Consider the following 24,746-nt stretch of genomic DNA (forward strand, 5'->3'; position numbering starts at 1 on the left):
CCAATGTCAGTACTAAAATTTTGTATTCGTAGTGCTGAATGGAGAATCACATTTTTTCGTGTTTTTCATGAATATTTTCTCCTGAATTCTTGAATATAGTGTTTTAGGTAAGTGCGAAAATTTGTTTATTTACTCCCCAGGACCGTTATTCGTTTAATTGCAAGAGTAACAGTGACTGCCGTACATAATGTCTCTCACTCACAATGACCCAAAAACTAATGTCAAAGCCCGGTTTTAGTCAGCAGTATCTTTTCATTACGCCCAAAACAATTCTTAAAAACCTCTATCAATGATGAGAGAGTGAAAAAACTAAATACTAATTTAATTCCGGCAGGTGACTTTTCTCGTAAGTATATTCAAATGAGAAGCGTAATCTCCCGGTTTGAACTTGGTTCTATTCTCGTAGAAATGAAAAAAAAATGTTTGATTTTATCATATTATCTGATATGTTATCAACGGATCTGTAGAATCTTAATTCTTACAAAAAATGATACACTGGTATTGTTTTTTTGCATTATTCCAATATGTTTTTTGTGCTGAGGAAGGTATGTAGCCTTTGTTGGTATTGTCGTCATACTGTGTAAGTTTGGGGTTTTATTAGGTTAAAGTGTTATCGAATTAGATTTAAGGGGTCATGTACATAAGTTTCAAGGTTTGTTTAAATTTTTGTGTTATCATAAAGCTGACCATGTTTTTCGTCACACATAACCTGTAAATTGTTGTAAGCAGACCCCACATTGTTCGAACTTGTCGCGGCGATAACTCGTGTGTGGAACTATCGTGTGTATATCCTGTTTGTTTTTTTCTTTATTGAATATAATTTATTTTCAATTTCAACATTAATTATGTTAAATTTGTAATAAAAAGTTTTATTTGAAAGCACATCAGCTGCTCATAATTTATTTAACATAGTTATTGTAAATTAAATTTATACTTTTGTTAATTTTAAAATTATTATGTTATTCTTAAATTTTGCTATAAAAAACAACAGTATTTTCTCTCTTTAAAAACATTTATATTTAATATTAATAAATTTGTTTCTATAGTCAAATGGACTATAGAAACAAATTTATTAATATTAAATAATAAAATTTTAGGTACTTAACTAAATGTAAACAATCTGGATACATATTTTTATTGAAACACATGCTGTACAAATCAATAGGTATAAAAATAGGCATGCAATTTCATATGAAGCTAAGTATTTTGTATTTGAAGGTAAGGGAAAATCATTTTATAAATATATATTTCATTAAATAGACATCTCAAGATTGTTTACATTTATTTAAGTACCTAAACAGATGGACTATAACCATACTGTATTATAAAAAAAAATTACTTATGTATTCAGCCTTTCTATAGTTTTCATTATATTTGATAATCAATAACAAATAGAAGACACCATTCTATCTTTTTTTCATTTAGCTAAATATTGTTACTAACATTGTTAGTCAAAGGCTTTTCAAAGGATATTGTTCCACTGGTACCTATTTTATATTCTTTAATTCTCATTCATTGTTTCAACCAACTCATGAGAATTTGCTGAAAATTCGTTTTTCAAAATGTCAATTAACACCTTTTAACATTGGTGTTTAAATTGATGCAATTTCATGGGATACTTTGCCCCTTTTCAGCAACACAATTAGTGTGTAGTTTGTATGAGCTATTAGGATTTTAAAACCATAAACACAAACTCTCATTTCTTGTGAACCCTGATTCTTTAATGCCTGTTAGTATTTTATATTTTTAACAAATCTTTTATTCTGTTTTTCTATAGATAAATAATATCATTCAAAATATGCTGAATGCAATATTGTTTGGTAAACAAGTACAACTTTTTAATTTCCTTTGTTATATTTGTTACATAACTTAATAGATCAATGTCATGCTCGTCATAAAAACAGTAATGGATGTAAAACTGCACATGCAAGACAACCCAAGTTACCATTTCTGCAATCAATGAACTACCTATTGCATGTGGTGTGCCAGAGGATGCTCCATATATGGCTGCACCCTGACTAGGTGTTTCAGTTCATACTCATTACTTAGTAAACAATTACAAGTCTTCAAAATCAAAGTATTTTATATCTACTACTTTTTAAATTGGTCAACGTTTTCCAAATCATTTTAGATTAGATATTGTATCTATTCTACTATAAATTATATTTTATGACATCAATCATAATGTAATAAGTCTGTACTTACCAGGGTATTGACATTTTAATAAAAAAATAAATAAACTTGAATGAAAGTTGTCCCAGAGAGATTGGTTTGTTTTGTTATAATGAAAACTCAGAGTAAGCAGAGTATATTTACCTAAGCTTTATGTTGGACATTATAATGCCTCCTGAAATCCTGGAATGATTAAATATAAAAGGCAAAATAGTTAAATTTTACTCACAATCACAGAACTTTTAACAGACTTCAAAAAATGGAGGAGGTTTTCAATTCAACAGAATTTTTTTATGCATGTTATGCAATAACTTCGACTCATAATCTGTGAAACTATTTTGGTGATTCTTATTTTGTTAGAAAGAGGGTACCTCAGTAACACATATTCAACATAACATAACATATTCCATCTCTGAGAGTGGCAAACTAGAGGACGAAACCGGTTTCTCGCACTTTCCGGTAGCCAACAAACTTTTGAAGTCAGTTTTTTTCTTCTTAATACACAAAAGTAGTAAAGTAATTGCTAGTTAAACATACAAAATACGTACAATAATTCTGGGAGAGAGGTGTTATTCACTCTGCATATTACTTCCTAGAACTTTATGTAAACATCTTTGCATGTTTTGTACACCTCAACATGACTCCTTAAAGAATCTATTGGCCTACAGTCAGATCGAAGTAACCTTTAGGCATAAGCTGTACCTTTTTCCCTTTATAAATTGGATTTGTTTTGTCTTGCGTATACTTTTTTTGTTCGTAAACAAAGCTCCATTAATATATAAATACAGATTTTCAGTTTATTTTGTTATCATTTTAAAGTATGTCATTGCAGGATGTAAAAAATATTTAACAATGTGATCTAGCATTGTAAGAAAACAAAATCACTAAACAAAATACACTATAAACTTGGTTCCACACTCTGTTGTACACGTCATTTATGTTTGTGTGTATGTTTACCCTTCACGTGGGATGTTACACTATAAATAACTTCTTGCTCTCGTGAAGACTTTTTATATCACAACAAAATATTTTCACCTCTCACAGAAATAGTGTTTATTTGTTAACATTTATTAGATAGACATTTAATTAAATTCGAAATTGTGTTATTTCTGTGTATTGTTTTGTTCTGTGATAGTGAAAATGTTACGTAGTAGAGTTTTCATGAAGTGTTATGGTATTTGGTGCATCTATTGGAATGTATGGTTTTAAAGGTTTTCTTTTAAAGGTATTGTATGTTTATGCTGTTTTATAATGGTTAATAGGTCAGTAAAATGTCGTGAATAATATTATGTAGTCCTCAGTCATGGTCTTCTTTCTTTCAACAAAAAATGCCAGACAGCCATGCCATTGACCTACTCTCAAAGTAGGGAATTTTCTTTGTATTATGTCTTGAGGAACGAAATTCAGGGCACAAACCAGAACATCGGAATCAGGGGGCTTACTCTCGTTCTTCCTCTTCTTTTAAATGCTTATGGCTCCATCGAAACAAACGATGATTTCGCCAATGTCAAGTAAAAATTACTATGTACCATATCGGTAAACCCGCCAATGCCAAGTTGCATGCATGCGTTCCTCACGCATGCGTTTTTAACTCAAATATTGACCGGTAAATTCCGAAAAAAATCACTGAGGAGAGAATCTACAACAACAGAGTACATACACAGACTATTACAGAAACAAATATATTTTTTTAATTAACTTACACAGGACAAAGACAAAGGAAGAGTGGACTACCGTTAAGAGGAAGTTGATATTAACGGGATGGGGGATTTTAAAGGAGAGGATATCATATAGAGGAGTGACGATACGATTACAGTCAAAAAACAGGCGCTTGAAGGTACCCTGTGCCTCTCTCGTTCTACATCCATCCAAAACAATTGCTGTCAAATAAGTAATACTCGACCTAATTAAACAACGTCAACTTTGAAGCCTCATTCGCATCATACATCTTTTACTATAGTCGAGTTTTATGACTTATGTATTTGACAGTAATTGTTTCGGATGAATGTCAGATGGAGAACAAGAGTCCCGGGCCTGGAACTAATTTAAAAGTTTCTCTAGGGAGTTCTGGGTAGTACCCACAGTGATCATCCCGTTGGTTTGGTAATAGTTGTATGTACATGGAATTCCCTAATTCGAGCCCAGGTAATTAATGCAAATAAACTGAACAGTATTGTAACATATTGCTTAGGTTTTCGCGATTGTTAGACATAGGAAATGAAACTATATTTCGGATCTAAATCCCTTTTACTTTTACAAAGGCAAATGCCAATAGATTGCATATTTATTGGTTAAAATAAAAATATATATGTTTCATTGTGACGGGTGGGACTTTAAATTTGTATTTATTGAAACTTTAATAACACATCACCATATATATCCATTCAATCACTTATCACTATTTTAAAATTCGTAAATTGTATTTTCTTCGTCACTAATAACTTTTTTAGAGAGACGCACAAATAACCCGGAAAATTGTTGTTAACATTATAAGAAAATATGCTTTACTATAGACGACAGCACTATGGCTGCGTTAATGAAGACAAAAAATACAATAATTGTACAATATCCGAAAAATCTCATTTATTTCTAATGATTTGATTTATTGGGCGTATTCTAGTCATACAATTAAAACCAAATTGTGTAATTTATTTTTTTAAACCTCGGAGTCATTTTCGCTGGAATGACCCTATTGTTATTGAAACGATTATAGTTCTTATGTTCATGGCTTAGGGAAATTTAGTTAATGGAATAAAATCCTGAAAAAGCCTAGAATCATCACGTTATAGGTGTCTGAGGAATGTCGATACCGAAATAATATAATAATAATACCTTGAGGCTGCAAGATTTGATACTGTACATATTATAAACGGTTGGACAAACTAGTTTCGTTTTCCATTTAATAAATTATTGTAATAAATAGCAGCTTGCTAACATAAAAAATTATTTACGTACAATTTCACTGTCAGGTCAGTGGGGAGGAGAGTGATTGTATGACATGGCTTACATACCAATCTCTTACTAAAATCTTATTTGTACAAAATGCCACTGGAATATTTGTATGCTATTTAAAAAACAAAGAAATTTGTAATGTATAATATACCATTTGAAGAGTAATTCTATAAAGTATCAAAGTTTCAAATATCATTCACCACAAAATGCATACTCAGGTGAAAGTATCAAATAACTTTAGCCCTTTTGGCTTTCGTTTACCACAGTTTGTCTGTCGAAATTAGTGACACGCGCGTGAAATAGATGTTATTTAGATTACGTATGTAATAATTTAAGCAAACTTAAATTCCTATTTCTTCGCCTTCAGTTTATTCAAAACAGTCATACAACTAATAAAAATCTTAATGGTAACCATTATAAATAAGAACTACCACCTTTACGTTACACATAAGTAGAAATTATGTACAGGATATATCGAGTTCTTAGGTTTTCGCGATTGTTACACATAGGAAATAAAACTGTTTTTGTAAAAATATCCTGTATATAGGAAAAATCAAACTATTTTTCCGGATTTAAATCGCGTGCATTTGTTTTTTCAAACAAACCAACGGGCCCTTTACAGGTCCCATGGTCACGGTTGACATGTAAAGGGCCTGAAACGTAGGTTTGTTTGAAAAAACAAATATACGCGATTTAAATCTGGAAAAATAGTTTCATTTCCTATATACAGGATATTTTTACAAATAATCATCTACTCAGATTTTTAATACCAACTTGAAGATGAAAAGGACAGTCTCAGGACGTTATTGCTTTTTTAAGATTTTAAAAGTCATACACCTAATACATAAATTTGATATTATACAATACAAAAAGAGTAGTGCGAAAATAATAACTTTGTTACAAAAGACCCACAAGACAAGGTCGTGCCCAGCTCCCAAACTAGGATTCCCTGTACTATGGGAGCTCTATGTATTACGTTCGTCACGTACGTTGCTTTAAAATAACAATAACTAAGTCTATTACAAAATGTTGCCTTCATTGAAGTTTTTGCCACCACAGTCAAATAACTAATAATAATAATAATAATAATAATAATGTTTATTGTCACAAAAATAGTACAACATTATAATGAAGTCCCTGACTCCAGAGCTAGGTTACAAACCTGTGTGACTGGAGGCAGTGTCCTCTCTCAAATTTTGACAAATTTAGTCTATTTCATTACAATAGGTACAAACAAAAGATTAAAATATGGTAGGTAAACTATCTAACTTAACATTTCCATGCACATTGTAAAGTTTATATATATATATATAGTGTGTGTGTGTGTGTGTGTGTGTGCGTGTGTGCGTGTGTGTGTGTGTGTGTGCGTGTGTGTGTTTGTGTGTGTGTTGTGATAAAATTGAAATTTGCAAAACAAAATAAATAAACACTTCAGAAACCACTACCGCAATAACGCTTCGGTTTCATCGTAGTCTAAAGTTAATATCCAATTCTTAATTTTTAATTTAGCTTCACAAGCAGGTAATGGATATATGTTTAGAGTTTTATTAGTTTTATTGTACAGGTATGAAGGCATAAACAGTAGCTGTCGTCTTGCCCAAGCTGTGCGGCATTTAACGAAAGAACACACATTAGTTCGGGTGCGCTTCTCATTATAGCTGTCTTTGTTATATGGGGTGACTTTATGCTGTTTCATGACACTTTGCAAAACGAATAGTTGCCTTACAGAAAGTACTTTGCACTCTTCATATAAAGTTGTAGTAGGTAATCTAAAAGGACTAAAAGACATGACTTTGAGTAAGGATCTTTGTATAACTAACTGTTTATACAGCTATTGACACACATTTAATTATGTATTAATAATAATAATAATATTTATTATTATTATATTACTTAAGTACCACAGTAGGTGGATAATGATGTCAGCCTCTCTGATTGTCGAATCATTAAATCTATTGTAACTGTTTTTGAAGTTGGTGTTTGCATATTCTGTATAATTGGATTCAGTTCGGCTTTATTGTTAGCATTTTTAGGTGAAGCATCCACATTGCTCCGTAGCCGCTAAAAATAATAAAGGTGTTAATTTGTTACAGTGCTGCTGGCGAGTAGGCGACATGCACACGGCCAGCGCAGACGGGCAGTTCCGTGGCACCAACGGCGCAGGCGCGGGCGCGGGCGCTGCCACGCCGCACTCGCGTGACAAAGTCGCTATACTCGACGCAGGATCGCAGTATGGAAAGGTACCCTTTCACATTATCACCTGCTTCGTATGAGCAGTGGTAGCCTTATGGTTTGACTTGTCGCCTCGCAAGCAGACTCCGTAGGTTCGAATCCAGGATAGCACGTCTCTGAGTATCTCAGAATTTATATGCGAAATTTAATTTTAAATTGACCATAAGCTTTTCAGTGAAGGAAAACGTCTTGATTAGAGATGCGCCGAGCACTCGTTTGCTACTCGGTACTCTGTGTACTCGGCCGTTTTTTTACTACTCGTACTCGGCCGAATAACTCGGTTCATGAGAAGAGTTACTCGGTTAAAATAAAGCATTACAGCTATAGACATTTTAATAACCGGCAATGTATCTCACCACCACTCTACATGTCTTTCAACCCTGACGTTGGCGAAATCATCGCGCAAAACGACGGAGCCATAGATACAAAAGTTGAAGTTGATAATAAAGTAAAACTAACAATATATTTAAAATAATCAAAAGAGATTTATTACTACAAATTCTAGACAATTGTAACAAATTGTAGCAATGTAGTAATTTAAAAAGAAAGTTTACATTATTAATATTTTAAATTTAACAAAGGCAAGTTGTCATGTAGGAATACAATGCTTTCGGCGCGTTCAGGTAATACTTCCTTTTTTCTTCATACACATTACCCGCTTCGGAAAATAACCGCTCGCTATACACAGTGCTTGCAGGTGCACTTAAAAAGACTCGTGCCCACCATTGGAAAGGACTCTGCTCTCGCGACGATAAACTTTCATTGATATATCGGTCTAATTCTAGAGCAATGAGATTATTAGGATCATCGCATTCCGGTTGTAATGAACCGAGTAACTCGCCCGAGTACTTAGCTCGGCAAATGTTAAACCAAGTAATATTCGGTACTCGGTTACTCGGTAAAATTTGTACTCAACGCATCTCTAGTCGTGATGAAACCTGCACGTCAAAGAAGGTTCACAACACTCGGAAAACGTGTGATGTCCTCAACCCGCATTGGGTCAGCGTAGTGGACTATGGCGTAAACTCTCGCCTGAGAGGAGACCCGTGCCCAGCAGATGGTCGTATAAATGGGTTGATGATGATGACACCTGCTTCGTATTATGTACCTCATACAGATGTATCTTCTCTCCTAAGCTTCTAAAATACCATTTTGTCACTAAAGTCAAGTACGGTGGAATTTATGCAACAAACATTTTCATAAACTTTATAGTCACAAGCTATTGGAATGTGGCCACTGCAAAGGGCATTTCTTCTATACGTACTGATAACAGGCGTTTTATTCGTTATCGAATATAGTCGAGCCACACACGGCAAAATTAAGATGTGCGGGTTTCCCCGCGCCAAAAACTTTCTCGATAATTTAAACTTACTGCCGACTGCGCTCAAGGCTCTGTAAACATCACAGACGAACCAAGGCCGCGTATTGTGTCGTTTTTTATTTGTTGACATCAATATTCCTGATATCAGTACAAAAGTAGGTTTTTTAAGACCTAGTACAATGACGATTGCAGTGTTGTCGGCTTTCGTAAAATTTTAGACAATTATGTAGTTCTTGTCGACAGTTTTATCGATATATTGTGAAAGAAGATAAAACTGTCATACAGTCTTGGAAAATAAGAGAGCTTTGTAATAATAATTATCGTCAGTCCAAGTCTAACCTAGCGGCATTTGCAATCCTATTGCATTTATTTGTTTTTCAGGTTATCGACCGTCGTATCCGCGAGTTATGTGTGGAATCAGACATCTTGCCCCTAGATACCCCGGCGTACCATCTGAAAGAGGCTGGGTACAGAGCCATCGTCGTTTCGGGGGGACCCAATTCAGTGTACGCTGAAGACGCGCCGCGGTATGACGCTGATATATTCAAGATTGGACTGCCAGTACTAGGTAAGATTTTCATTTGTGTAGTCTAATCAATCCAGAGAGTTGGGTATCTTTCTCCGAGATCGATCCTGTATCGATAGATATCTGAAAAAGAACAAGTCTGATCGACATAGCCAACGTGTTAGCCAGCAGAAAATGGAATTGGCAGACAACGTATGCCGTAGCGAAGATCACAGATGGGGTAAAAGGGTGCCGGAATGAAGACCTAGAAAATGCTACAGAAGTGAAGGCAGGCAACCGATGCGCAGAACTTTGGCGCAGTGGCGGGTAAGAATTGGATGAGGAAGGCATAAGCCTGGAAGGAATGGTGTGCATTGAGAGAGCACTGAGAGACACTCAGCATTGTGTGTCAAAAAAAACCAACTGTTCCCATTATAATGGGGTGTAAGTATGACTTAACATATTAGATCGAAGGTAGCAAAATCACTTAAAAATAAATTTGTAAAACGTATAGAGCATGTCACTTAGGGCTGCTAAACGTGGATATTGACGAACAAGGACATCTGATAATTGACGACCTTTGTGATGAAATTAAGAAGTGTATAAGGCGAATGGTGTAAAATAACTGGACAGAGAAAGTGACCAAAAAGAGGGTACAAACAAGAGCGAATGAAAGCAGAAACATCTTGAAAATAATTAAAAACTAAAGTTAAAGTATAACGGGCCATATTATTTAACATGACGTTTTCATTAAAATTCTGATCGAAGAATAATTTGATAGCAAGGACGAGAACAACCGAGATACATTGACTTCAACTCAAAAGAAATATGGGATCACGTTATTGGGAAAGCTTTGCTAATATCGCGAACTATGACCTTAAACCCTCTCGTATATGAAAAAGAAATAAAAATAACGAATTCGAGCTAAGTTATATGTATGTAACCAAAAAATACCTTGCCATAAAAAATAATCTCTCAAAATATACTTAGTATACCAAAAAATGCATTCTGTGATCATGTCATGCATAAACCTAACATTCAGTTAAAAACTTCAGGCCTTGCAAAAAAATACGTTTTCTATTCAGAATGCTACAAGCCTCATGTAAAAAAAAAACACCCTTATTTTAGAGTAGTTGGTTCCTATGTACCACCAGCTTGTGATCCAGTATTCCCTGTGATGAGAAATCCCAAGCAGATATAAAGACATTTCACCATCAGCTTTCACGCATCCACAGCTGGACATAGGCCTCTCTTTGAGCACACCAACTCTCCCGGTCTAGTGCTGACCGCATCGAGCCGCTTCGCTGCCGGCCACCTTTCTCAGGCCGTCCGTCCATCTTGCCGCTGGGCGTCTCACACTACGTTTACTTTTACGTGGTCGCCATTCCAGAACAAATCTGATCAACCCTCCTGCAGACATGTCGGGCCCACTGCTAATGAAATTACATAAAGACCTTTACAAATCGTAAACTGCAGAATTGGAATTTGATTTTTGGTAACAAAAATAATTCTATTTGCATACTGTATAAAGCAATTTTTTTGCGCAACAGCGTAACACTGGTTAATCGTAACTAATTCGCTTTCAAGGTAATTGTTTTAATTGCCTTTAATAATTCAAATTCCAATTTAACAGCGCAATACACCAATTAGTTTAAAAGTCTTAAGTTAAGAGATCTAATTTACAGCAAAATTGCATACAAAATTTTAGGCAACGATTTTTGGGCGAGCAATTTTGCAAATTTTAATTTCGAGCCCTATTAATTTGAGAGTAATAGATTTTCTAAATTAATTCTTGCTGTAGTGGTATAGGAAAACTTCGTGATAGGGGTGGCACTTTATAAATAACATTTACACATGTTTATCATTTACAATAATTGTTTATTTCTAATATTATAGAGGTAACCTTGACTTTGACGGCCTCCGTGGTCGACCCACACCGGCTTTCATGGTGTCGCCATTTCTGAGGTCCCGGGTTCGTTCCCCGGCCGGGTCAGTGTAGGAAACTAACTTTTCTACATTGTCTCGGTTCTGGGTGTTTGTGGTACCGTCGTTGTTTTCGATTTCCATAACTCAAGTGCTTTTGCTACTTACTTTGGGATCAGAGCAACGCAATTGTGTGGGCAAAAACAGATGGTTTATAAAATTTAATTTTGAACAACATACATACATGCGTACTGTGGAGTTCCTTGTGACAGAGTTCGTCCAGGGAACTACTGCCACCTTACCTATTTCTGCCGCCAAGCAGTAATGCTCCGAATACTGCGTTCCGGTTTTATAGGGTCAGGGTGCTAGAAAAATTACAGGCATATGGGACTTGTCAACTTATGTCTCAGGATGAGACGGGCAGACTTCACTTGCTGTCATGAAAAGAAAAAAATCTCGCCTGTCTCCCGCTTTACTAGGCAAAAACAACCGAACTCCATTCGTAGTCTTAATTCCTCCACTAACGCTTTTCATAATATATATTCCTGTTTATTCTTGGTATTGTTTTGTAATATTTTGTTTTTGAGACAAATGAGATTGAATAATGAAAATCATAAATGTAATAATTTGATTTTAATATTTTGAGGTATGGTGATGACGGATGGAGTAAAGTGACAATCGAATGGTGACCCAGAGGTAGATATACAATGATGTAATAGTGGTAATATGACATTGTCCAAGTCACGGCCGCAGATGAGTAGTAAGACTAGCGGGGACGATCGTGATGGATGGCACGAAGTACATGATGCCTACATTTAGCGATGGGCGTAATTGTAATGATGTTACTTATAACTCAACTGCCTCAGTGGCCAAACGGCTACCATGCTGGAATGCCACGCAGTGGTCCCGGATTCGGTTCACGGGCTGGTGAAAAATATTTGTATGGCCCACATTTATTTCTATCGGATTTTGGATGGTTTTTATTTGTGATATAAATTTATTTTCATCTGTTTTTGTTGTGTAACCGATACGTTGCGCCTTTAGTGAAATGTTAAATTTGTTAAAAAATTTATTACCCTGATTTGTTTCCATAGGAATTTGCTACGGAATGCAGATGTTGAATAAGGAGTTTGGAGGCTCAGTGCTACGCAAGGAGGCGAGAGAAGATGGACAGTACGAAGTCGAGGTTGAAACGACTTGCCCGCTGTTCAGGTGAGTTCTATTATTAAAACCTATCTTATATATAGTTGTAATATATTAATAATAAGTTAACATAAAGCCAATCTACGCAGTGTGTTAGCGTATCTAGCTGTTACCTGTGTACACCAACAGAAGCACTTTTTATGTTATACTGGTGTGCCCCTCGTGTCCAAACATAACCACGAGGGAACATCTTAACTCTGCCACAGATAGTTAAATCAAGGTGGTAACTGAGAATTTAATTAAGTTTTAATATTTAAGAAGCATCGACACCACAAGAAGTTTACGTATTGTATATATCTGTAATTTGGCACCAGATGTATCATGTTTAAATCACTTAAAATATTACCTCTGTCATGTCTATACATACTCGACGTTGGTATATTTGTAAGGTTAAATCAACAAAATTTGTACAGGCGACGGATGTAACTGATAGAAAACTGAGAAACCCAAACAAACTTATACTTGGCACAATCTCTAAGTCGAAAAGTTTCCAAAGTAACTATTATGCAATGTGTGGAAAAGTTTTTAACAAAATACCGGATCGATTTAAATCCCTTCGTTTGGCTCGATTTAAAAGGGAATTGCGGGCTTGGCTACTAGAACAGTTATTCTACTCGATTGACGGTTTTTTCATATATAAAGGTGGTTGATCCCAAATTAATGCATATATCCTTAATAATGATATTATCTTGTTTTAGTTCAATCAATTTATACCACAAACATTTATAATGTACTCACCCTATTTAAAGCAAATAAATGATATTCTATTCGCGTTCAAATGCCATAGGACAACTTTTCTTTTTTTCCAAAGGAAAATAATTTGCAGTGGTTCTTAAATCTAACCTACCTACTGCAATCCCTTTAACGGGCTTAAACGTAGGTGGCTACACTCATCGCAGAGCATAATGCCGCTTTCATTTTAGAAAAAGAAAATAAAAGTTATTTATTATAATACAAAGATCGAACACTTAGAAAAAATTCCTTCGAACCTACGTCTTCTAGCAAACCGCGCCAGACGCTATGCCAACTATGCCACGGAACGAACTAGCGGACCTCACAAATTTTTCCATGTGCTTGTTTTGTCGTATCTTTGTATTTGGTTTTCAACGACTTTTTAGCCACCTATGGGAAATATATGAAAATATTTCGTCACCCAGTTAGGTAACTTTACAGCTATCAGCCCTAGCTAGAGATGTCGCTATTAACTTTAATTAAATTTGGTTTGAAATAATACTAGTAATTTCACAAAAAATAGTTGAATTTCAATTCAATACAAATTTAAATAAAAATATGTTAAATTACAGTATTTGTAGTCATGTGGTACTGACAGATGTTAACGTCATACAGGCATCTGTCACCCGCACCATGCTACAGCGCAAATACTGTAAAAGAAATAATATTAAACAAGAAATTATAATTCTAACCTAGGCCTAGAGCTGGGCAAATACTTGTTATCTTAATTAAAATATAAATGTCTATATGTTACCCAATGAAAGGATTAAGTTTTGAAGTATTTTTTCTCTGTTTATCTTTGCCTTTGTCTTGTTGTTGTACAGTCGACTGGAGAAACTGCAACCTGTGCTGCTAACACACGGCGACAGTGTGCAAAAGGTGGGCGAACGGTTCCGCGTGGGTGCACAGTCCTCGAACCACGTCATCGCCGCCATCTACAACGAGCAAATGCGCCTATACGGCGTGCAATTCCATCCAGAGGTTTGACTGTTTACTTTGTAACCGACTTCAAAAAAAGGAGATTTTTGTTTGTTTGTCATTTCATAATTGTTTATTACATTTCAAAAACTCAAGATGAGCAACTATTTCAAAAAAGTGTGAACAGTAGTTTTAAAATTAATTGCCAAAAACAAAAAAAATTAAACAATTTTAAGTCCAAATAAATAAAGAAATAACTAAGGAAGTAATTTTTCCTTAAGTAGACAGCACACACGATTCCGATATTAAATAATGAAGAATTTTGTTTTAGTCTAACATTGAGTCAACGGAAGCATCCTCATGTTTGGAACAATCATTAACCTAGATATACGATACTTTTAACACAAGAACCATATACATAGATTTTCGATGATGTCCAGTTAACTAAATAAACAAATCGGTTTTATTGAACAAGAATCACAAAAACCACAAACAATTAATATTGAAAAAACAACTTTTTTTTTTTTTTCATTTTTTCATTTCATTTACCCAGTGACGGGACGAACAAGTCGTGTGCCTGGTAGTTAGCCACACGCCTGCCCATAACAGTTGCAGTGTTACTCAGAGCTTTAAATCATAAAAATCTAGGGGCACCGCCACTGCGCCCGTCACCCTGAGACATAAGTTGACAAGTCTCATATGCCTGTAATTTCACCAGCACCCTTACCCTTCACAGTAATATGACCATTACTGCTTGGAGCTTGAAATACGTAATGTGGCAGTACTTCCCTGGACGAGCTCTTTCACAAACTTAATAAAATTGAAATAAAATAGTAATGGCGCATTTATTTGACACGTATTTTATCGCGCTCACGCCGCGCGGAGACAGCGTGCATCTGACTGTCAAGGCAAAATACACTATTTGTTTAGCTTTTACGTTTTAACTTAAATTGGCGGGTGGGCGAGACTGGCTTGTCTTTGGTCGACGCGGCGACCGCGCGATTGTATTATTCAGAGGAATTTAAATGTTTTTGCCTAGTAAATAGAATTCAGATTCGCCATTAAGCCAGTACGTACGTGAAATTGTGGTAATTGGGCCGTCGCCGCGTGTGACTGGGCGCTAATTGTAACAATTTGAAACAAATTAAATGTTATTATATTGTCATAGTCCGTCGTAAAATGGAAGACAACAAAAATTTTGTAATTAAGAAAAACACTAATAATCTACATGAACTATTTATTTCCGGCAATTAATTAAACTTATACATGCCATATTACATTATTGTACCTGCCAGTGTTACGTGACTACAAAAATTTAATACATTATAAAACAAACAAAAATAAAACAAAATATTTTTCTACCAATTAAAATGATCACGTTTTTAAATTTCATAAGCAACCCCTAGAGTTTCTTGCTCATTTTTATCAGGGGAATCTGCCTTACGAAGGAGCAGTAGAGTTTAATCAATATAACGATTTCAAGTGTAATTGTCTTACCTATGAAATACAGATTATTTGACTTGCAATGAAATTACATCACACTAAGACAAACTTGTTAATTATACTATAAATTTAAACTGTGTGAAAGGTGCTGCTTTCGTGGAAAGTCGAAGTTGAACTGAAATACATACAATTACAGCTATGGGCCACCCTACAAGTGCACAACTCACTCATTAATATTTTCAGGTGGACCTAACGCCAAAAGGCAAGCAGATGCTTTCGAACTTCCTGTTCGACATAGCGGGCCTATCACGTTCGTTCACGCTGCGTTCGCGCCGCGAAGCTTGCATCCAGTACATCAAGGACACTGTTGGCGATAACAAAGTGCTTGTAAGTATCAACTTTTGCTCAGTTCTATTTTCAAAAGAATGTTCAGGATTACCGAGTATTTGTACTTTTGATACGGCTGTCGAGCGATTATTAACTTTATGTATAACAATGTTAATTCAAATCAACTATTATGTTAAATAGACCTCCGTGGTCGAGTGGCTTGCACAACGATCTTCATGGTGTCGCCATCTCTTGAGATCCTGGTTTCGATCCCCAGCTGGGTTAATGTAGGAAAACTAACTTTTTTATATTGTCTCGGGCCTGGGTGTTGGTGGTACCGTAATTGTTTCCGATTTCCATAACACAAGTGCTTTGTCAAAGTCAAAAGTCAAAGATCACTGAATTTTAATAATAAATAAAATTCAAAGAACACAATGCATAGGTAAAATAAATTTACTCTTGAAAACGTCACATTTAAGCTACTGCTCGTTCACTACGCTGACTTCCCTGAGAAGAACGAGCAAGACGCTCTAGGGATTGCTATTTTCAAATAAACTCAAATGCTATGGAATATACTTTGAATCGAATTTGTGTGGATTCTGGAACCGTGTCGTCTTTCCATACACCTTTATCTAACACATAGTCTTCAGTTTAATAACTTCTCGATCAAAATATGTTTAATGTAGTTGTTAAACTTAGGAATCTTATTATAAAAACGTATGCAGTTCCCCATAAAAGAGTTGTTTACCTTGGTTAAACGAAATCGTGGTACCATGAGTTTGGACTTAGCTCTAAGGTTAATATTATGTATATCTTCTTTCTTATTGAAATTATGACTTAGTTTACTTAGTTACTTAGGGACCAGAACAACGTATGTTGTTTAATGTCAATTATTTATTTTTTATTATTATTTATTATTTATTAATACGTCCCACTGTTCGGTACGGGTCTCCTCTTAGTCGAGGGTTTAGGCCATAGTCCGCCACGCTAGCCCATTACGGGTTACTTACTTACGGACGTTTTCCGTGGGTTGTTTACGTTCTTCGACGTGCAAGTTTTATTACATTGTTTTCCTTCGAGAAGCTCATGGTAATTTTCAAATTAATTAATTGATTCAGGCGTTACTTTGCGGAAGTCCATGTTAATAAAAATGGAAGTAAATTAATTTGCTTCTCCGCGAACCTAGTGAAGGTTAAATCGTGCAAAATAGCTGCGCTGTTGAATACTGTTTCTTGCAGTTAATTATCCCTCCCTCCCTCCGCATAAAATGAATAAAATAAATAACACAAGCGCAACTACAGTCACAAACCACCACCAAAAATATACCCGACACTTGTTTCTCCTCTCCACGAATTTAATTTCGCACATAAATTCGATCCCACGACCTCTACTTGAGAGGTTATATGTCAAACCATTAAGTAGGCTACAACGAGTTTTTTAAACTCTAATCTACATAATATGTTGAATAAGCTTATTTTTAATATACTTTTGGCTTTATTATTTTATTTGGTCTTTAGTAGTAGTAGAGCTCCTTGTGTAAGAGTTCGTCCAGAGAAGTACTGCCACTTACCTATTTCTGCCGCCAAGCACTAATGTCAGCATTACTGTGTTCCGGTTTTGAAGGGTAAGGGTGCTGGTGAAATTACATGCACACGGGACTTGTCAACTTATGTCTCTGGGTGACGGGCGCAGTGGCAGTGCACCTCAGATCTTTGCGATTTAAAGCTCTGAGTGGCACTGCAACTGTTATGGACAGTCGTGTAGCTTACCATCATGTGCATGTCTTGTTCGTCCCGTCACTTGATAAAATAAAAAAAATGATAAATGATTATTTTCTGTCATAAAGTTAAAAATTCCCTTTGTCAGAGTTTCTTAACCTGTGATCCATGAACCCCTAAGGAGTCCGTGTAATGAACGCCGGGGTCCATGGCGAGCCTACCTAACGAAATGCATTAATATAAAACTTATATACAATATGTTATGAGTAAAGAAGTACAGAGCGTGACCTTTTGAATTTTCACGACCGTATCATGAGATTGTGTGCTCTGCGTTAGGCAGCGACTGGCGTTGCCTATATTGTTCGTTAGCATTACCGAGTGCACTACTAACTGTAACAACGTTGTAGCGTGCAATATTAAGTATTAATCAAAGAATATTAGAGCATCATTCGGTATCATGAGTGTTACTTTTTACTAGGGTATTATTAGGGATATTATTTGCCTATATGAGGTGTACGCCGCTGCCCGCGAGCCTTTCTTCTTCATCTTTTCAGAAAGGGTCCATGGGCTCTTCGAAATCTTGGGGGTCCATGACTAGAAATCCCGATTTTTGTGATTTAAAATTCTAATTGATGTTCTTTGTGCTAGGTATTAGTGAGCGGTGGTGTAGACTCAACGGTGTGTGCAGCGCTGCTGCGGACCGCGCTGCGTGATGACCAGCTTATCGCGCTGCACATCGACAACGGTATTTACATCATCATCACATACATAATGCTGACTGCCTCCGTGGCCGAACGGTTACCATGCCGGACTGCCACGCAGAGGTCCCAGGTTCGATTCCCGGGCCGGGAGAAAAATTTGTATGGCCTACATTTATTTCTCTCGTGAGTTTGAGTGTAATTTGTGGTTGTCTATGTGTGTGTCCATGGCACCCGCGACACAGGGTTTCCCTAGTGCGGGGCTATGTCGAGTGTATGCGTTATTATAATGACACTATCAATAATAAAATGACGAAAATCTAAATATATCACTTTTGTAAAACAGACAATATACATTTGAAAAATGTAATGTACGTGATACCAGTAAAATGTGTATTTCATATGAAAAAACGTACGCACCTTGAACTTTTGTAGCAGTAGAGCTCCTTGTGAAAGAGTTCGTCCTGGGAAATACTGCCGCTAAGCAGTAAAGTGAGCATTACTGCGTTCCGGTTTTGAAGGGTAAGAGCGTATTTATTGGACACGAATTTGATCGCGCTCACGCCACGTGGAGACCGCGTGCATCTAACTGTCATGGCAAAATACGCTCTATTTATTTAGCCTTTATGTTTTAACTTAAATGTGCGTACCGGACGCGCGGGCGAGGCCGGCTTGTCTTTAATCTACGCGGCTAACCCGCGGTTGTATTACTCAGAGGAATTTAAATCTTGTTGCCTGGTAAATAGAATTCAGATTCGCCATTAATGTACGTGAAAGCGTAACTCGCGGTCGCTGCGTGAAAGCTTTCACGTCGTGTAAGTGGGCGCTAAGTGTGCTGGTAAAATTACAGGCACATGGGACTTGTCAACAATAAGAGCAAAAGTTTTCATTTTATAAGTACATTTTAGAACTAACTATCAAAAGTATGATCATTAAGCATATTACGGTTTAAATTAAGAAACTTAAAACGTAATGTACTTCAACTTAAAGTTAATTCATAGAAAATCTGTAACTACAAAAACCCGACATTCTGTTTTTGTCTGTGTCACTCATAATGATCTGTCGCTTCTCAGTCGAATGCGACGGAAACGGCTCCTTACAAATCCGAAGAAGGCTCGAAAGCTCGATTCGTATTATTTTCAACCTCGTATGGTATGTTGAAATAAGGTCACGGAAATCAAGTCTTTATCGCCGTTCGACAAAACATTAGTCATGCATCAACACTAACTATGCTACCTATTTAGCTAAGCCATGTAGTTAGCTCTGGAAATAAAGGTCTGTGAAGAAATGATTATAAATATTATTATTATGAGTTAGAGTAATAAGGATAGCATGTTCTACAGGTTTCATGCGTAAGAATGAGAGCGCCAAAGTGGACCGGTGTTTACGCGATCTCGGCGTGCGTCTACACGTCATCAATGCTGCACATCAGGTTTGTAATATTGTGATCACTTGTTCACGTTTCTTTTTTTATTTTTACGATGTTTACCATAATATTTAATTCTTTTTTGTGATATTACTCCACTAATTTGTTATAATTATTAATGCAAAGATCGAACACTAAGAAAAATTCCGTAAAGACATTACTTTCAAGGTAAAGGGTTTCTGTAGGAAATCTATATGGTTTAAAATTCATTACTTTTAACAAGGATCGTTGCGCCCTTTCTAAGTGTAAAAAGTTTTACCCCAAACCGGCAAGCAGTAGCTTATAACTGATTGTGCTAGTTGTATGTAAATATCTTTTGTACGTTTTTTGTCAAATACATGCCTAAGTTTTTTAAAAATCCATAAAGGAAGCGAATTTTTGTAAGTTTTTATTGTGAGTTCTGTAAATTTTTGTAATGCTCGCGCATTCTCGAGTACGTGCGATAATCCCGCATGACTCGTATCTAGTTTGTACGTTACACAATTGACCATAAAGTTAATTATGCTATGCACAAAAAATTACAAAAATTGATGGATTATTTATTTTTGATAATATCCAAAAAAAATTTTATACTACCCACTGCTGGGAGCCTCTCTGGGAGCACCCGAGGCACTAGCCTCTTGACAACCGGATGAAGTCTGTGACAACGATCTGTGACAACCCTGTACATTGGCTGATCTGGGGTCAGAACCTGAACTTAAGTTCCTGTGCATGCACAGGTTATAGTGCCCTTCTTGTATACCTTAAGGGTCTGTAAGGATATATATCCTATAAACAACACGAATGTTGAAAGATATGGGGCTGCTGGGAGCCTCCCAATCGTCGGATCTTTTGTATTTGGTTTTCACCGACTTTTTAGCCGTAGTACTATCTATGAGAAATCTATTAAAGTGTTTCGTCGTCTTTCGTTCGATCTTTGTATTAATAATTATAACAAACTAGTGGAGTAATTTCACAAAAAAAATAATTTAACAACAAGTACTTTAGTTCTTTTTGGATCAGAGCAACGTATGTCATGTTTTATTATTATATTATATTAATATTTATTTAACGAACTTTTAAGTAAATATATAAAATGAGCTTGTAAATTCTTAACAATATTGTAATAAATAAATAATGAAAGTATTTTTTTTATTTTTTGACATATTTAAACTTGAAATGACTATTCAATAAATTTAAGTTATAACTTAAACAACTTTAAGTGATAATTCAATACATTAACATCAAGACTGTATAACTTTTAAAAATAAACACAAATACTTCGAAACTTATATGATGTTGTCTAATATTCACAAATGTACGGACATGCCGCCACAGGTATTCGAACCATCGACCTCTGAATTACTGCTACCGCCTCGCAATAAGTACATGAGATGTTGTAATTGGTGATAAATAGTTCCGGCAAGGCAGCACGGTAGTCCGCGATAGTGGTGGCCGCGCGCGACACACGCCGCTGCTCTGCCATGCACTAGCGCCGGAGGACAAGCGCAAGATCATCGGCGATGTCTTCATCCGCGTCGCAGAACGTGCCGTGCACGACTTCAATCTCAAGTAAGGACAATATCGTCGCTTTAGAATGAAAACCTCGCATACGCGTCTTCAAATGCTTCGTTTTTACTCATTTTTGTTTTTGAAGAAAAAATTATAAACTTCTTGCTTAAATATACACTTGCGGACACATAATTCGAGCCACCTCACATTTTCCGTATTAAGCGCTCTAAGCTTAAACAATGTTTGATTGATCAAAAATTATTACGCAATTTTGAAACTAGTATAATAAACGTCTTTTTCATAAGTCCTTGTTGGAAATTTGTATTTTTGTATTTTGCAAAACCGGAGGAAAACTTTTTCTACGATGATAACACTCCGAATTATGTGTCCGGGAGTATATTATTAAAGTAATATATTTGAGTATCTAAAAGAGGTATAATTTAATTGATTAAAATGCTAACTACATATATTATTGCGTTTACTACATTTTACATCACGTTTTTATCTTCATCCTGAAAAATTACAAAGAAATCACAATACCAAGTATAGTATATACATACGACGACGACGACGTTACAATTTTATATTTTTTCTATTAAAAAAAACTAACTCTAGGTTACCATTTACTTTAGTTCACCATAACATTTATATTTTCATTGGAATTACATTTATGTGCCAAATTTTATTGAAATTGGTTTACGGGAAGTGGGTGAAATTCAATAAAACGGATTCATCCCCTAATTGGCCACCGTTAGAGTTGGAATATTTTCTTTTAATTTCAATATAGCTACAGCCTTTCCAATAAAAAAAGTATAATCGAAATCGGTTCGCAAAATTAAAAAAATAAAGGCTAGTATTGAGAACCTCCTCCTTTTTTTTAAAGGTGCATATCACACCCTCAATAATAAAGTTACTTAATTTTTAAGAGTCTATATAGCCTCAAATGGCATTGTTTAATTCCGCATAACAGCGAAAGAGTTGAATCAATCACTGGATAAATATATAATAAAATTGAAGGTATACACCGTGCTCGGGGTAGTGGTGATTGTAATTGTTGATCATGGAAACACTGTTTAAGTTTATAAAGTTTGTTCTCCAAAATAGTTAAAATTATGTTATGTTAAATGTTAAGTGATGTTATGAATAAACCCGATCTATACGACTTATTGTAATGCACTAAAGTACAGGCAAACGGCGCGTGCCGCCAAACGCTTACGTTAAAGGTGTTTGATTACGTTACGGTATATTACACACCGATTACTATACGATGTGAAAACACGGTTCCTTAAAATTTTCACGATAGAAAAAAAAACACAATTTACCACGATATTTTACAAGAAAACTGTATTCAATAAGTTCTTTACATATACCAATGACTATTTTTTATAATACTAGACATTTAAACTAGATACTTGCCAAAAAACAGGTGACGCGTCTTTCGAAGAATTCTCACGCAGTATCAGGAATTTCTGATACCCTACCGTATCTACATGACATAAAGTTTATTATGCTATGTACAATTTCTTTACAAAAAATACGTCAATATGAATAGAGCCCATGGGCGTCTTCATCTAAGAACTGCAATACTATATGTGTACGTTTTATATACAGCGAGGAACAAGTCCTCCTAGGCCAAGGCACTCTCCGACCGGACCTGATCGAGTCCGCGTCGTCTCTATGCTCGACCAACGCGGCTACGATCAAGACCCATCACAACGACACTGAGCTAGTAAGGGCGTTGCGCCAGCGCGGAAGGGTTGTTGAACCTTTGAGAGACTTTCATAAGGATGAGGTGAGTAGACTGTCAGTTATAGGGTTGGTATAGACGTATCAGATAAAATCTGGTATGACCCACCCTCTGTGGATTTCCGAGAATGGTCATAGACCTCTTTGAAGGTATGTGCTGTTCGCAAACCTCTTGCACCAGCGCCAAACAGCATCTGTTTGAGGAATATTGAGATTAGCTTCTATTGTATTCTATATATAAGAGATTGGCTCGGTCTGCCATTGGTCTGCGCGATACGACTGCAATGCTTTCGACCAATCACTATCACCGTCACGAAAATTCACGAAATCGTCAAACGAAAGTGTAAAACGGGCACATGTAGTACCTATGAACTTCGTTGCGGACTCAATCACGTATTTCATGATAGACTTCCTGAACCGAAGTGCTAACTAAATTAGACACTGTCCGACCTGGACCCCGATTCAAAACTCTTCGATATTTTAACCGAATCGTTCGATTGGATATCGTTCTCGAATCGAAGGGCGTTCGATTCAGGGGGTCTACTCTCGATCTCCGCCCGAAACAATTACTGTCAAATAAGTAATATTCGACAAAATTAAAAGACAAGTATCAAGTATGAAGCTTCATTCGCATCACGCGTCATCACGCGCATTCGGATACGATATCGTTATCCAACAACGTTTACGGAGTTAACCGGTGAAATAGAAAAATGAAAATCCTTTTATATACATTTTTAAGACTTTAAAGGCCTAAAGGATAGGAATATATTAATCTTGCATTAAAATAAATTAATAAAACTGAACAAAATCCAGATTTTATTTAAAATAATTAGAGATTTCTATATTACATCTTGCTTTGTAAACAATAGGACAGTCGGTAACTTTCATTCGATAACTGTTCTGATTAACGTTTGTAGCCTTTGCCGGTCGATAAGTTCGAGTAATCGTACGGGTGTGACGTCATTTCGGTTCGGTTTCGAATACGACAGTTTGACGTTCGGTTCGGGTGTTGTGAATAAAAATGAAAAGACATCGGTCGACAACTGAGTTATCGTAAGGTTTTGAATCGAACCCCTGACCCGAAGGTGTGGGAGCCGGATTGAATCTTGGCCTCCGAACTAGTTAGCGCCAGCACGCCCTGTCTTGTGCGATGTCCACCCAGTTATCGGTGTGCAAACATAATCTACAATAATATTTTTAAATGGCCAACATTTTAAATAGGTACAACGACTTTTGAAGAATACGTCCTTTACATAAGTCATTACGAGCTCTACACACGGAAACAAAATCTTTATACGAGACATTGGTTGTGGTATAAGGCAGAGAATCCGTTTTTTTTGGGTATGTTTACTGCTGATCTGAAACGAGACGCAGCTCAATTCAGTGCATTTCAGAAACGATAATCTTAAACAGTGTGGCATAGTCTAGTACTGCCTTCGGAAGAAGAAAGGCACAAGTAGCAAATTTTAAATTCGTAGAAAAATGTGTCTAAATACTTTTTGGGCTTTTCTTATAAAAAGAATAGTTAAAATAGGCAGATAGTACTTTGTGTTATAAATATACAGCTCGTGTTTTATACAGAAACTCATTATATTTTAATCAACCGTTTTTAAAAATACCTTAATATTGTCTCTTTTAACTTAGTAAAAAATGAAAGTACAACTGCATGTTAATATAATATAACTAATTTAAATGTGACTTTTAATACTTGACTCATAAAGGCCCATTTAGATGGAGAGAGTTTATCGCACGCTTCGTGACGAAAAATCGTACGCGATTATCGTAAGCAATAATCGCCATAAAATTATCGTATCATAATGTTTACTTACATTCAGGCAAGAACTAAAATCTCGCCTACGATTATGTCACACGAGATTCGCAAGCAACTTAATCGCCGCCTCGACTGTTTACACAGAGAAATATGTAGTAAGGAGATTCT

At 35.9% G+C, this 24,746-nt stretch overlaps 1 protein-coding gene across 1 annotated transcript in view; it reads left to right on the forward strand.

Moving 5' to 3' along the window:
• Nucleotides 1–7,217: 7,217 nt before the first annotated feature.
• LOC113231329 (GMP synthase [glutamine-hydrolyzing]) overlaps nucleotides 7,218–24,746 on the forward strand; it is a 23,398-nt gene continuing 5,869 nt past the window's right edge. The window contains exons 1-9 of the mRNA XM_026465610.1: nucleotides 7,218–7,364; nucleotides 9,059–9,245; nucleotides 12,200–12,317; nucleotides 13,865–14,021; nucleotides 15,645–15,788; nucleotides 18,095–18,191; nucleotides 19,488–19,576; nucleotides 20,967–21,121; nucleotides 22,673–22,853. Coding sequence (XP_026321395.1) covers nucleotides 7,239–7,364; nucleotides 9,059–9,245; nucleotides 12,200–12,317; nucleotides 13,865–14,021; nucleotides 15,645–15,788; nucleotides 18,095–18,191; nucleotides 19,488–19,576; nucleotides 20,967–21,121; nucleotides 22,673–22,853 — 1,254 coding nt within the window. The 5' untranslated portion in view covers nucleotides 7,218–7,238. The remainder of the gene's footprint in view (nucleotides 7,365–9,058; nucleotides 9,246–12,199; nucleotides 12,318–13,864; nucleotides 14,022–15,644; nucleotides 15,789–18,094; nucleotides 18,192–19,487; nucleotides 19,577–20,966; nucleotides 21,122–22,672; nucleotides 22,854–24,746) is intronic.

The sequence above is a fragment of the Hyposmocoma kahamanoa genome, unplaced genomic scaffold, assembly GCF_003589595.1.
Source record: "Hyposmocoma kahamanoa isolate Upper Pololo Valley unplaced genomic scaffold, ASM358959v1 65, whole genome shotgun sequence".
NCBI classification, from domain to species: Eukaryota; Metazoa; Arthropoda; class Insecta; order Lepidoptera; family Cosmopterigidae; genus Hyposmocoma; species Hyposmocoma kahamanoa.